Source organism: Trachemys scripta, chromosome 6 (assembly GCF_013100865.1).
Source record: "Trachemys scripta elegans isolate TJP31775 chromosome 6, CAS_Tse_1.0, whole genome shotgun sequence".
Classification (NCBI taxonomy): domain Eukaryota; kingdom Metazoa; phylum Chordata; order Testudines; family Emydidae; genus Trachemys; species Trachemys scripta.
Genome location: NC_048303.1, coordinates 83,917,445 through 83,931,741, shown reverse-complemented (window position 1 = coordinate 83,931,741; position 14,297 = coordinate 83,917,445). Strand labels below are relative to the sequence as shown.

The window sequence follows — 14,297 nt, the reverse complement described above, 5'->3', positions numbered from 1 at the left end:
CAAGATTGCAGATCCGGGTTACAGGTACTGTGGACGCAATTCGACATTATTGGCCTCCGGGAGCTATCCCAGAATGCTCCCTTGTGACCGCTCTGGACAACACTCTTAACTCTGATGCACTAGCCAGGTAGGCAGTAAAAGTCCCGGAAACTTTTGAATTTCATTTCCTGTTTGGTCACCATCAGCACAGGTGACCATCAGCAAAGTCCACCATCACAGGCGACCATGCAGAGTCCACCATCACGAGACCACACAGTCCTGGATTCGCGGATGAGCTCCAGCATGGTCCGAACGGGAGGTACTGGATCTCATCGCATGTTGGGGAGACGAATCTGTTATGGCAGAACTACGTTCCAAAAAAAGAAACGCAAATACATACGCTAAAGTCTCCAGGGCCATGACTGAAAGAGGCTACTCCAGGGACACAGAGCAGTGTAGTACAAAAATCAAGGAGCTCAGGCAAGTGTACCAAAAAGCCAGGGAGGCGAACAGGCGCTCTGGGTCACAGCCACATACATGCCGCTTCTACCATGAGCTACATGCAGTTATGGGGGGGTGATGCCACCACTACCCCACCACTATCTGTGGAAACCTGCCAGGGGGGAGTTGCACGGAGCGAGGAGGATCAGTTATTGGAGGACGAAGAGGAGGAGGACTGTGCACAGGCGGCAAATGGGGAATCCATTTTCCCCCCAGCCAGGAACTATTCTTAATGCTGGAGCCAATAGCCTCCTCCCGCTCCCAAGGTGGGCTCCTGGACCATGACCCTGGAGAAGGCACTTCTGGTGAGTGAAAGCCTGATCGGAGCCACACGGTAGGGGGTGGGGGGAAATCCAGCCGCGCTGGGCTGTTCGCATTTAGTTTCAAGGGCTCATCCCTGCTCAGAACCTCATCGGAGCCACGTGGTGGGGGCGGGAGGTATTGTGTGAAGTGATCATCCCAGACTGCCCACAGGAGAGAGCCCCTCCCTTTATATGGCAAACCCACCAGGCATTGCTTGCTATGGGAAAGGAGGCCCGGCAGTTCGAAAGCATTGAAATGAATGCGGAAGAAGCAGAACCCCGTGTGCCCCTAGGGCTTACCATGGCTGCCTGCAAGCTGAGTTCTGTTGCCCAGCCATGTGTGATGACTTACTCAGATCAAAGTGGCAGGCACTTCAGTATAAGAAGCAAAATGCGACCTTATACAGAAAGAACATGTGCTGTGTGCTATGAATAGCCTGTTTCACTGAGAGTGTCACCTTTGTTCTCTAAAATGTATCTTTTAAAATTCTACCCTCCCTTTTTCTCCTCCCACAGGTGCAAATGTTTCAACGCAGCCCCTATCTACTCCATCTCAGAGGCTGGTCCAAATTAGAAGGCGGAAAAAATGAACTCGGAACGACATGTTCACCGAGCTCATGCAGTCCTCCTGCACTAATAGGGCCCAGATGAATGCGTGGAGGCAAACAATTGCGGAGTCCCTTAAAGCGTTAAATGAACACGAAGAGAGGAGGGACACGCGCGATGAGAGCAGGCAGGATGCTATGGTCAAGCTCATGGGGGAGCAAACCGACATGCTCCACTGTATGGTGGATCTAATGCGGGAAAGGCAGCAAACCACAGACTGCTACTGCAGCCCCTGTATAACTGCCCTCCCTCCTCCCCAAAGTTCCATAGCCTCCTCACCCAGACACCAAAGAACACGGGGGGAGGCTATGGGGACCCACACACTCAACTCCAGAGGTTGCACAAGCAGCAGAAAGCTGGCATTTTCGAAATTTTGATTTGGTTTCTGGACTTGTCCTTCCCTCCTCCTCCACACCGCCCTACCCCACCCAATACCCTCCCCGCTCCCTTGGTCTACCTTCTGATTTCTCTCAATGTGTTGTGCTACAAATAATAAAGAATGTTTTTTAAACAATTGTGACTATATTTCCTTTCATATATATATATATATATGGGAGGGAGGGGGTGTAACTTCAAGAGAAACAAACACAACTGTCACACCGTACCCTGGCCAGTCATGAAACTGGCTTTCAAAGCTTCTCTGATGTGCAGTGCACCCTGCTGCACTGTTCTAATCGCCCTGTTGTCTAGCTGTGCAAAATTGGCCGCCAGGCAAGTTGCCTCAACCTCCCATCCCGCCATAAACATCTCCCCCTTACTCTCACAGATATTGTGGAGCACACAACAAGCAGCAATTACAATTGGAATATTGGTTGTGCTGAGATCTCACTGAGTCAGTAAACTGTGCCAATGCACTTTCAAATGTCCAAAAGCACATTCTACCACCATTCTGCACTTGCTCAGCCTATAGTTGAACTGCTCCTTACTACTATTCAGGTGCCTGTGTATGGCTTCATGAGCCAGGGCATTAAGTAAGGGTAGGCTGGGTCCCTGAGGATAACTATAGGCATTTCAACATCCCCAACAGTAATTTTCTGGTCTGGGAAGTAAGTCCCTTTCTGCAGCTGTTCAAACAGACCAGAGTTCCTGAAGATGTGAGCGTCATGCACCTTTCCTGGCCATCCCACATTGATGTCGGTGAAATGTCCCTTGTGATCCACCAGTGCTTGCAGCATTCTAGAAAACTACCCCTTGCGGTTTACATACTGGCCGCCCCAGTGTTCCGGGGCCAAGATAGGGATATGCGTTCCGTCTATCACCCTGCCACAGTTAGGGAACCCCAGCACATTAAAGCCATCCACAATGGTTTGCACATTTCCCAAAGTCACTATCCTTGATAGCAGCTGGTCAATGATCGCATTGGCTACTTGCACACAGCAGTCCACACAGTAGATTTGCCCACTCCAAACTGATTCCCGACTGACCAGTAGCTGTCGGGCATTGCAAGCTTCCACAGGGCTATGGCCACTCTCTTCTCAACTGTGAGGGCTGCTCTCATTTTGGTGTCTTTGCGCTTTGGGCAAGGGGCAGCAAGTCACAAAGTTCCATGAAAGTGGCCCTACGCATACGAAAGTTTCACAGCCACTGGGAATCATCCCATACCCGCAACACTATGTGGTCCCACCAGTCTGTGCTTGTTTCCTGGGCCCAGAATCGGCGTTCTAAATGGCATGAACGTGGCCCAATGCCACCATGATCTCCCAATCGCCACATGCCGTGCTTCTTGGAACGTCTGTGTCCATCTGTATAGTAATCACACTGTCATCGCTTCCTCGCCTGGTTTTGCAGATACTGCACATACTGCTGGATAACGCGCAAGGTATTTACAATGGTCAAAACTGCAGCTGAGATCTGAGCAGCCTCCATGCTTGCTGCGCTATGGCGCCTGCATGGGTAATCCTGGAAAAAGAGCGCAAAACGGAGGAGAGCAGAGTGGCAGCGGAAGAGGTGCTGTTCGGTTCACGATAGCCGAAAAAAGGCGGGAAATGGTTGTTTTCTGTAGCTTTCACGGAGATGGGAGCCCAGGACAGACAACATGGAGAAGCTCAGTAGCACGGCAAAAGCGGGAGAGCAGCGTTGGCGGCAGAAGCTGTGCTGCTCGGTTCACGATGGCCGAGCAGAGTTGGCAGCGGAAGCGGTCGAGGAAAAGAGAGAGTAGATACTTAGAGAGATTACATAGAAAGACGAGAGGAAATGTAAGGTTAGTTCATAGTACCAGGAGAGAAGTGGTGCACCATACTGCACCGTCTGCTGAAAGCAGTATGGCGTCTGCATGCCAAAAAGGTGTGAAACGATTGTCTGCCGTAGCTTTCCCGGGGGGAGGAGCAACTGATGACACACACCCAGAAACACCCGCAAGAATGTTTTTGCCCCATCATGCATTGGGAGCTTAACCCAGAATTCCAATGGGCAGCGGGGACTGCGGGAACTGTGGGATAGCTACCCACAGTGCACCGTTCTGACATTCGATGCTAGCCTCGGTACTGTGGATGCACTCCACCGAATTCACGCGCTTTAAATACAGAATTAGGTACATATCTTTAGTCATCCAAGATTGAAAACTGGGCTTAGACAGATCTCATTGTCCCTCCACTCCCCATAGACGGGGGAGAAGGGTATTGATGAACATATCAAGCTGCAGTTCAGTGTCTCATTTCTGCTCCATCAGCTTAGGGTGACCAGAACACACAGGTGAAATATTGGGATGCGGGGGAGGGGGGAGGGAAGCAAAAAAAACCAAACAGCCACCAGAGCTCCACGCCCTACCCCCCCACACACTAGCTTGCCTCCACTCCGTCTCCACCTCCCCCCTCCCTCCAGCGCTTGCGCCGCCATACAGCTGATCAGCGCAAGCCTGGGAGGGAGGGGAGGAATGCAGCGTGCTTGGGGAAGAGGCGGGGCCAGGGCGGGGATTTGGGGAGGGATCCAATGGGGGAAGGAGGGGACGGAGTCGGGGCAGGGGCGGGAGGGGCGCGAGCTCCCTCCAGGCTCCACTCCGCCTGTGAGCGGAGGCAAAATATCGGGACAATTCACATCCCGACCGAAGGTAGGTCGGGATGCAGGACAAATAAGCAAATATCGGGACAGTCCCGATAAAATTGGGACGTCTGGTCACCCTACATCAGCTGCCACTGATATTTGCATTTTTGGAAACTCCTGGACATGGTTTTGAATTCTTAGCCTGCCCTCCCTCCCAGCACCACAAAAGTGCAACGGTTTGTGATGCAAGAATTGAAGGCCTATGAATAGAACATGCAAGAGTGTTTATAACTAAAGATGTTCCTCTCAGTAAGATTTGGATAACTGACCCTTGCCTGCATTTTCCCCATCAATATGTGAGCCTTGCCCTTCTGCTGGGATGGGAAGATGACCTAATATGTCAGGATAGTCTGAGAGAGCGTGTTTGCCATGTTGCTCTTTTAGGAGGCCTGTATCACTTTCTGAAATATGTATTGCAGCCATTGTCAAGGCCAACCCCATCAGCTGCTCGCTCAGTAAGTGCTCCTCATTCCTACAGCTCTTTTAGGCTGTTGCCACATAGCAATATATCTCAAATAAATATTTTGGGCCAGCTGCCACATCAAATTCTTTCTGTTGTGGGTGGTCCTCGAGAACAGTAGGGTCCTGTCAGTATTACCAGGCTTGATAATAGTGTTTACAACATTGGGATTCAGTGGTTTAGATTTTTTTTACTGTGCTCTAAATTGCTTGTCTAGACAGATTTGCAGTTCCAATCTCTTTAAAAGTAAGACTTTGACTTAGTGCTATGCCACTGATATACTCCATCAGTGGATTACATCGTTCTTGTTAAAAGCAATCTTGCCCTGAACTGCTTCTTTTCCTCTTAATGTAGTACTCTTGGTGACTGGCTGCACTTTTTTTTCTTTTACTGAAATAGTGTCCCCTTTGCCTGTACAAACACGCATGAGACTAGTGCAATAACTGAAATGTTTTATAAGTAAGGGTTGTTCACATTTTCAAGACTGTGTAGAACATTTTTAGGTGAGTAGAGCAGACTCAGTAGAGCCAGTCAACATTTCACTCATTAACTGAGAGCAGGAGCTATCAAAGGCCACAATCTTATTATTAAGGAAAGTCTGTCCAGATAAAATATGATAGCCTAGACTTTCACCAATGACTGCTTGTGTCCAAATTGAGACACTTGAATTGTGTCTGATTCTCAGCAAGTGCTGAGCACCCACCCTGTGAAAGTCAGGGCTCTTTAAAATGCCTCAATTTGGACATCCAGAATTTAAGGCACCCAAGATCACTAATGACTTCCTGTCTGTGCATACAAATACACATTCTTGTTTACCCATGTTTCTTAAAACTACCATGTTTTTTAAACCTTTATTTTAAACCTTATTCTTCTTGTCATATACCCATCTTATCTAGCTTTGTATTTTCACTCTGCTTGGATAACAAAACTAGATTGATCATTTTCACTTTTGAAACTCAATGGGGAATTTGCCAAATATGCAAATTTTTCTAATTTAAATCCTATATTCTAGAAGTAAATATTTCCTCTTGCATTATACACACCTGGAGAACTTGGTATGTTTAATTTTATTGATGCTCTAGTCACTTCCTGAACAGGTCACTCAGTTTCCCAAAATATCCATTGTCCCACCTTTTCCAGCAGAGCGCGGGGGTCGTGGTCCTTGTGTTGCTTAATAGGGTAGTATTTGATTTACCCAGCAAGCAGAAAACACGGTCATCACTAGAGAAAACTGAAGGCCTGAGTGATAATGCAGTTTTGACTTTCTCAGGGACTTACTGCAGGGTTTTATTTGCAGTAAGTGTAGACCAGGGATCTTAAAGTCCCAGCCCACGGGCATAGGCGCCGACTCTGTGGGTGCTCCAGCCCTGGGGCACCCATGGAGAAAAATTAGTGAATGCTCCGCACCCACTGGCAGCCAAGCTCCCCCCTCCTCACCTCCTTCTCCCCCCCCAGTGCGCCACATCCCCGCTCCTCACCCTCCCTTCCAGTCCTGACGCCAAACAACTGTTTGGCAGCACTTAAGACTTTCCGGGAGGGAGGGGGGAGGAGTGGGGATGCGGCGTTCTCAGGGTAGGAGGCGGATAAGAGGCGAGGCAGTGGCAGGGACTCGAGGGAAGGGGGTGGAATGAGGGCGGGAAGGGGGTGGAGACTTTGGGGAAGGGGTGGAATGGGGGCAGGGCGAGGGTGGTGCAGGGGCAGGGCCAGGGTCAAGCACCTACCACAAAGAAAGGAAGTTGGTGCCTATGCACGCAGGCCATCTGCAGCCTGAGAACCTCCGCACCGTGGCCCGTAGAGGAGAGACGCATGCCCAATGTCTGCTGCAGGTGCTGCCCCTCTGCAGCTCCCATTGGCTGTGGGGGAGGGACAGAGATACCATCAGTAGGCACTGGGCAAAGTCAGCCATGGAGGCAGCATCACTAGTTGCTGGGCAGAGTCATCCATGGAGGCAGCGTCACTTTTTTCCACAATTAATTTAAACAAGTCAAAATACTGAACACAACTATCTGATGCACACCTTGCTGCAATCCTGAAGGTTTCAACTGCTCAGTCACTGAGGCCAAACATCAACAAACTGACAGAACTGAAATGTTGCCAGGTGTCTGGCAAACACTAAAAACTCTCTGGCAGGCGAAGAACTGTATAAAGTTGTGCGACAGTTTTACTATTTCTAAGAAATTCGAAATAAAAAATACAATATAAACATTTTCTTTTCTGAACACCATCTTCAGTGACATTATTGGCCTGCTGGGAGGATTTGAGGACTGGCACTGGCCATAAGGTAAATTGAGTTTGAGAACCCTAGTGTAGACATACCCTGAGGCTGCAGTCCTGCAAGCATTTAGGCTTTGTCCTCACTGAGGAAAAAAGTATGTTAACTCACTAGCTACCTCAAGAAATAATCTTAGTGAAGACAAAGCAGCTTGTAGTTTTCATATAGGTTAATAGATCAAATTAAAGGTTAAATGGCCTCTGTGCTTCATTCTGCACCAGTGAAATGAATGGTAGAGCATCCATTGACTTTGATGGGGCAGGATTAGACACTAAAACACAGTCCCTTTGCTCACATGAGTAAGCCAGTGGGACTACTCAGGTCCATAAAACTAAGCATGTATATAATTACTTGTGTCTCTAGATGGATGTAGGGCTAGAGAAAGAATGTTATTAATTTCCTTATCTTGCCAAGACTTAATTTGATATCTCGAGAGAGAATGTCAATCTGTCCCCCTCAAGTGCTGAATTGAACAGGGGGTTTCCCAAAGGCTATAGGCTTTTGCTCACATGTAATATTTATCATGTATTGTTAGCTTTATTGTAAAGCTGTACAAGTAGCATACTTTAGATCTTTAGATCTTTTAATCTATATAAATGGTCATTTATGAAAAGATGACCAAACCATGTCCATTCCTTATTTTTTTCAAACAAAGTTAATATGTATAACACCAATGTCTCATTGCCAGTTGCAGATGTCTTTTATACTGGTTGTGAATATTCAGTAGTTTATATTCTATGAATTGTTTAACACAACTATGAAACAACTAACAAATGTAGAAAGACTGTTTAGTTTACAAACTGAGCTGGTTCAATGGGCATAAAATGTAGGAAATATTTTCCATATAATAGTGTACTCAGAAAGATAGACAAGGTATTCAAGTTCCAATGTACAGTATGTGAATTTCATAAATAGGAGAAACATTCATTTTGAGTTATTGTGTAACATTTTCAAAAGCACTATGGCCCAGCTCCTCAAAGTGGCTCCGAACTGCCACTGAGGGGAGAAAGGATGACCCAGCAGTTGGGGCACTGCCCTGAGACATAGGAGACCCATGTTTAATTCCTTCTCTGCCATGGACTGCCTGTGTTGGACAAGTCACTTTGGCGGGTCTATGCCTTCGTTTCTTATCTGTAAGGGATCCCAGAGAAGCTAGGGACTGCTAGGATAATATCACCCATTGAAACATCATGAAATGATGCTCCTATGACTGAGTTGGTCACAGAATACATGGATATAGAACTGCTATTGAAATCAGTAGAGATTAGGAACCTACATACCTTTGAGGATCTGGGCCTAAGTGACTTCGAAGTCCTAATGGGACTTAAGAGATAAGTCATGTAGGTGCTTTGGAAAATGTATCTCTAGTCTTTTTCTAACAGTCATTAACAGCATCCTACATACAGTACTGTTTTTAATTAAATTTCTCACTTGTTTTTCTTCACAAAACAACAGAGTGATCTTTTAATACACAGTGCCTTTTGTACAACTGCTATCTGCATTCCTAAAACTTTGGCAAAACTTCTTCTGGAGTTAGAATTCAAATCTACTAACCCCAAATCTCTTACTGAAATGTAACTATTCCTTCCAAGAGAAGTTTGAAGAAATGTTCCAAACAATAGGAGATGCCAAAATTCATAGCTAGTGCTCGCATGCCTTAACTGTGTTTCTACTGTCCTTGAGGAATCTGGATCACTTTTCTCTCAATGTTTCCTTTTCAGCACAGTCAAAACAGGAAAGACCTGGCAGTGTTGCCAAGTGCTACAATTGTGGGGTTTCCTCTATGGTTTTTGGGGTCTGGCTTGTGATTTTTTTTTAAATGCTTTGGAGTTGGCAACCCTGACCTGGGTGACCTATTACTACCTTAGCCCCTAATCCTGCAAACCCTTATGCACATGAGTAAATTTAAGCATGTGAAATAGCCCCATTGAACTCAGTGGAATGACTTATCTACATAGAGTTACTACTGTGCTTCTGTGAGGCCTTGCTTCCCAATTTCCATAGAACATAGCTTGTTGTATCTTACAGGAGGTGTGGTATAAAGAATGCTCATTGTTTCCTGGAGGGTGAAGTAATTATTTTAATGATGATGATCAGTGTGAGAGGGGTTGAAAATACATATAAATATTAGTATGTAAATGTCAGAATCAACTATTTCTAAACACGTATGTACATGTGCGTGCACACAAACACCATAACATGAAGTATGCTTTGTAGTGTTCCCTGCTGTGCCTTTGAATGAAGATTCAGAACAGTGCACAACTGGTTTCTGTGCTGACATATGCAGAGAGTTAGGATCTTTCCTGTCTCATCCTTCTGATGTAAGTCAGACTTACAATGAGATTTTAACATTGTATTTTATGTAAAGGAGCTGCTATGCTGTACTATGTCTGTGGGGTGGCAGTATCTGGCATATGTCACTATATAGCTTTTTGTCACATGGCATCTTAAAGGAACTGCAGGAATCATTAGGATCTATTTAGTGGTTGAATTAAGTGGGTGCACAGCTTTACCTCTATCTTGCTTACACTACAGGAACATCCTTAGATCATATTTGGCCAACAAATGCAAATATATATTCACTCCTGCTGGTTTAAATAAGACTTCTGATATTTGAATGTTTCTTTATTGAATAGCTTTTTGGAATGCACAAACAAAACAACGTTGTAAAAACTCTCACTTCCAAATTCTACACAAAATAAAGAGAAGTTCTGAAAGATATTTGGAAAACATTACACAATCTAGATTCAAAGTCTTCACCGTAAGCTTTCATCTTCCTACAAACACAGGATTAGAAATCACCAGACTGGAGGTCCACCTAGTCCAGTATCCTGTCTGTGAAAGGGATTCATATAAAATGCTTTGGAGGACTCCAAAGCCCTTTCCACTAATACACACTGTTCCTGCAAACTTCCAAAGCCCCTATGCACAGATTCCCTCCATCCTCTAAAATCTCTTCCCACTATCTCCTCCTCCTCCAGCATAATCTGTGTGTTCTCCCACAAAAATCCAAAGCCCCTTCACAGATCATGTGAGTCTTCCTAAAAGCATCAAAGCAAACAAACCTGTTTGGAAATAATGCAAATTGTTTTATTTGTAAACATCAAACAGCTGCACCATCTACAAGCTCAGTTTAAAGAAGCAAAAGCAGCCGTAGCATCCCATCCCTCTGTAACTGATCCAAAGCTCATTGAAGTCTTTGGAAAAACATTGACTTCAATGGCCTTTGGACCAGGCCCTTAGTAAACTTCTTCAGTAAGCATGCTGGGCCAAATTCATCCAGAGCTGACTTTAGCCCCCAGAATTCTAGTGTATGAAGCTAGGATTCACAATTTCACATGGTCTAAAAAGTTGATTTTGTTAGGGGCTCTTCCAGTTCCTTTTCAGGTAAGTCGGAAATGTGTTCAGGAACACCTCTTGAAATCTGTCACTGTGGAATACCCACAACGGAATGAGCTGCAGGATGCACGCCTGCCAAACAGTGAAACAAAAGCAAAACCAAAAAAAAGTCATTACAGGCAGCTAGAAAGAAATCAAATCAGTGTTCATGTAGATTATAATAATTAGCATTGAAAATTTTTGTGATACTGCTACGGTCAATATTTCGGGGTTGGGAGGATTCTTTTTCAGTTTCCAACTGATCGAATCTACTCATCTCAGTGCTTGTACTAAATTCCCTTCATTAACAGCTGCCATATGTAAGTACCTATTCTAGCTTGTACCTAACTCCCACTATGGTTAATTGGTGACATATATAAGCATCAACAATTCACAATCAGCATTAAGCCTGTACAGAATTTTTCATTTGGGGCCTGATCCAAAACCCCAGGAAATCAAAGGGAAGACTCCAGTTGACTTCAATGGGCTTTGAATCAGTCCCAGGGATAATAATTAATGTAATAATTATTAAATTTAATTACCAAGATCTCATGGGCTAAACAACCAAATGTCTCCTCTCCAACAGTAACATAAATCAGTGACTCTCTAACAAACTCCTCTGCCGTCTTTGTTATGAGATTGGGTTTTTGATACATTGTCATTGGAGTAGAAACAGCATAAGGAGCCACCACCTGAAATAAAAGATCGTTATTGACAATAATTAGTGCCTTTCATTTAGAAGGGTCCTTAACACATTATAGAAGGTACATGGAGCATCAGTGAAAGGGCAGCCACCTCTGGGCTGAAATGAGGAGAGGAAGCTTTTGTTTCACACCAGTGAGGAGGAAATTTAAGCAGGGACACTGGGCCACCCAACGCTTCCACATGGATGTCCAGCACTTCATGGGATTGGGCTCTGTGACTGGACTTCAAATATTCATGAAAATGAAGGCAAATAACAAAGATACTATATCACCTGTATGATAATTCCCTTTGCCTTATATTCTGCTTGAAGTGCTTTGGAAAATGTGCATACAAAAGCCTAGAATTACAAAATTGAATAAACTTAGTCATAAGGAACTGAAATTATTTGTGTGCACACATGCATGCACACATACCCCTTACCAAAATGACCCAAATATCATCCTGGCTAAGGCCCAAATATGTGTGCAAAACCTAGCAATGAGTTACTTAGTGCATCCACATTTAGAAAAGGAGGGCCTGAGTCTGATCCCACAGGACTCTTTTACACAGAAAAAGTTGTGCCCACATTCCAGCACAAGTCAGACATGAAAAAAGCACTAGTGTAACAAGGGACTCAAAAGTATCCCAGGTTATGAAAATGCAGTTTTGAGGACACAGTGGTAAAAAAGGCTGAGCTGTGTCTACACTAGCTGCTAGCACAGGTGCAGTTGTACCACTGTTGGAATATAACACATTCTTCTTTTGACAATGTGCTGAGACATCCACCCCACACCAGGCCTGCAGGGGGAAATTAGGCCTATAGGCTACACCTGGAGAAAACCTAGGGTGTGCTAGGGCCTATTTGCAGATAAGTCCAGCTGGGGGGAGGAGCTGGGCAGGTGGGGTGGGTAACCTGCAGTTGCATTTCCTGATATAAGGGTAGGGTTGCCAGGCATCTGGTTTTTGACTGGAATGCCTGACCACTAAAAGTCTGGTCGGCAGTGCAGCGCGGCTAAGACAGGCTGCCTGACCTGGCTCTGCACGGCTCCCAGAAGCAGCCAGCATGTCTGGTTCCTAGGCACAGGGGCGGCCAGGGTGGCTTCGCATGCTGCCCCTGCCCCTAGTACCGGCTCTGCAGCTCCCTTTGGCCAGAAACTGCAGCCAATGGGAGTCACGGGAGTGATGCCTGCTGGCACAGGCAGCGCGCAGAGCCCTCTGGCCCCTCTGCCTAGGAGCCAGATATGCCAGCCATTTCCAGAAGCCGCCTGAGATAAGCACCACCCAGCCAGAGTCCACACTTTGAAAAAACCTTCCTGCATCCCAACCTCCTGCCCCAACTTGGAACCCCCTCTTGTACCCCAAACCCCTCATCCCCAGCCCCACCTCAGCCGTGAGCCCCCTCTCGCACCCAAAACTCCCTCCAGGAGCCCACACCCCCTCCTAAACCCAACACCCCATCCCAACCCCCAGCCCAGCCCAGCGAAAGTGAGTGAAGGTGGGGGAGAGCAAGCAATGGAGGGAGGGGGGATGGAGTGAACAGGGGTGGGACCTCAGAGAAGGGGCGTGGCAGGGGTGTTTGGTTTTGTGCCATTAGAAAGTTGGCAACCCTCCGCAAGGGGGAAGAGTAGAAGTGTGGCTCTGGATTGAGATCCAAATTTCTGATGTTCATGGACCCATATTGCAAAATTCGGATCCACAGGTGGAGCTAGATCCCAATGTACCTATAGTTCAATATTGTTCCTGCTGTATCTGCCTTGCGCCTTGTATAGTATTTACTCCTGTATAAACTGAGCAAAAACTGGGTGTAAAATACTATCAGGTCAGAATTCTCCACTCATTTACATCAATGGTAAAGTTTTACACCCACTTTGCACAGATCAATGACTATGCAAAGTGCAAGAAGAGAAGACGGATGGTTTGGTTTTTAGGGTACTACCCTAGGACTAGATCTGGGTCCGAGTCCCTGCTCCACCACAGACATCCATGTGACACTGGGCACATCACAGCCTCTCCGTGCCTCAGTTTCTCATCTATAAAATGGGGATAATAGAGAAATGCTATCTTACAAGGGTCTTATGAGTAAAAATATATTGGAGCGTGAGGTTCTCAGATATATGGCACGTTTCCATAATATGTACCTAAGAAGAGACATGCGAGTGGGTCATCAGAAATTTTTAGATAATGCTGACCAAGTTTTTTCAATCTAAAAATATTTGATTTCACTTTTGAGTAGAGCCATGAGAAACTTAGGCAACCAAAAAACCCCACCTAAAAACTCATGTTTCAATGTAGCTGAAACTTGGGCTAGATTTGTGTGAGTTTTATCTGGGTTTTGAGAGAGCTGGGGTGGAGTGTCAACCAAACAAGAGCTGAGGCCTCAGTGTTTTATGGTTTTGAATGGAAATCATCAAAGTGAATCCTATCAGTATGAAGTTAAAATGTTGGGAGTTTTAACTCAAAGTGAAGCCTCCAAATGAAAAACAGGCAAGGCAACCCCTGCCTGCTGATCGTGGAGTGGCGGAGTGAGGGCAGCTGGGGAGCTGACCCCGCCCACCCCCCACGTGTCTCCCATCTCCATCCTTCCACTACACAAAATTTTACCCTCCATTCTGCAAGCAGAATCTGTCACGTCTTGTGCATCTTCAGTCTTGAGTAAACCAGTTAGCCTGTGCCTACAGAAGTTCACCATTGCCCTATTCTCTGCCTTAGTTTGGAGGGATACTGTGAATATTGTGTTATTTAATTGTATCTGAAAATATCAACATTATAAGTCAGAGCTAGTGTGTTTTGGGTGAACATTTCAGCAACACTGATTTACAAAGCAATAAAAAAGACTTACTTTAGAAGCCGAATATATAGTATATAATGGACAAGGGAAGGTGCCCAAACCAGAAGAAAGGTTCAGAATAAGTCCTTTTTGTCTGAAATTCAAATTAAATTGTTACATTAAATTTGCCTTTTGCTATATTACAGTAGGATCTGGGTCCTGCATAAGATTCAAACTGCAGTCTTTTTCTCTAGAAGGCAGAACTCTTCTATTATACAAACAGAATAGGCTACATTCTCAACGAGAGTC

At 45.6% G+C, this 14,297-nt stretch overlaps 1 protein-coding gene across 2 annotated transcripts in view; it reads right to left on the bottom strand.

Annotated features, from left to right (window-relative positions):
- Nucleotides 1-9,792: 9,792 nt before the first annotated feature.
- The window catches only part of HSD17B3 (hydroxysteroid 17-beta dehydrogenase 3), a 29,462-nt gene continuing 24,957 nt past the window's right edge, over nucleotides 9,793-14,297 (bottom strand). Inside the window, exons 8-11 of one of the 2 annotated variants that reach the window (XM_034774172.1) lie at nucleotides 14,061-14,142; nucleotides 11,514-11,579; nucleotides 11,080-11,229; nucleotides 9,793-10,630 (exon numbers count right to left, since the gene is read on the bottom strand). In XM_034774172.1, coding sequence (XP_034630063.1) covers nucleotides 10,520-10,630; nucleotides 11,080-11,229; nucleotides 11,514-11,579; nucleotides 14,061-14,142 — 409 coding nt within the window. In that variant the 3' untranslated portion in view covers nucleotides 9,793-10,519. The remainder of the gene's footprint in view (nucleotides 10,631-11,079; nucleotides 11,230-11,513; nucleotides 11,580-14,060; nucleotides 14,143-14,297) is intronic. The other variant, XM_034774173.1, reaches the window with a different exon arrangement.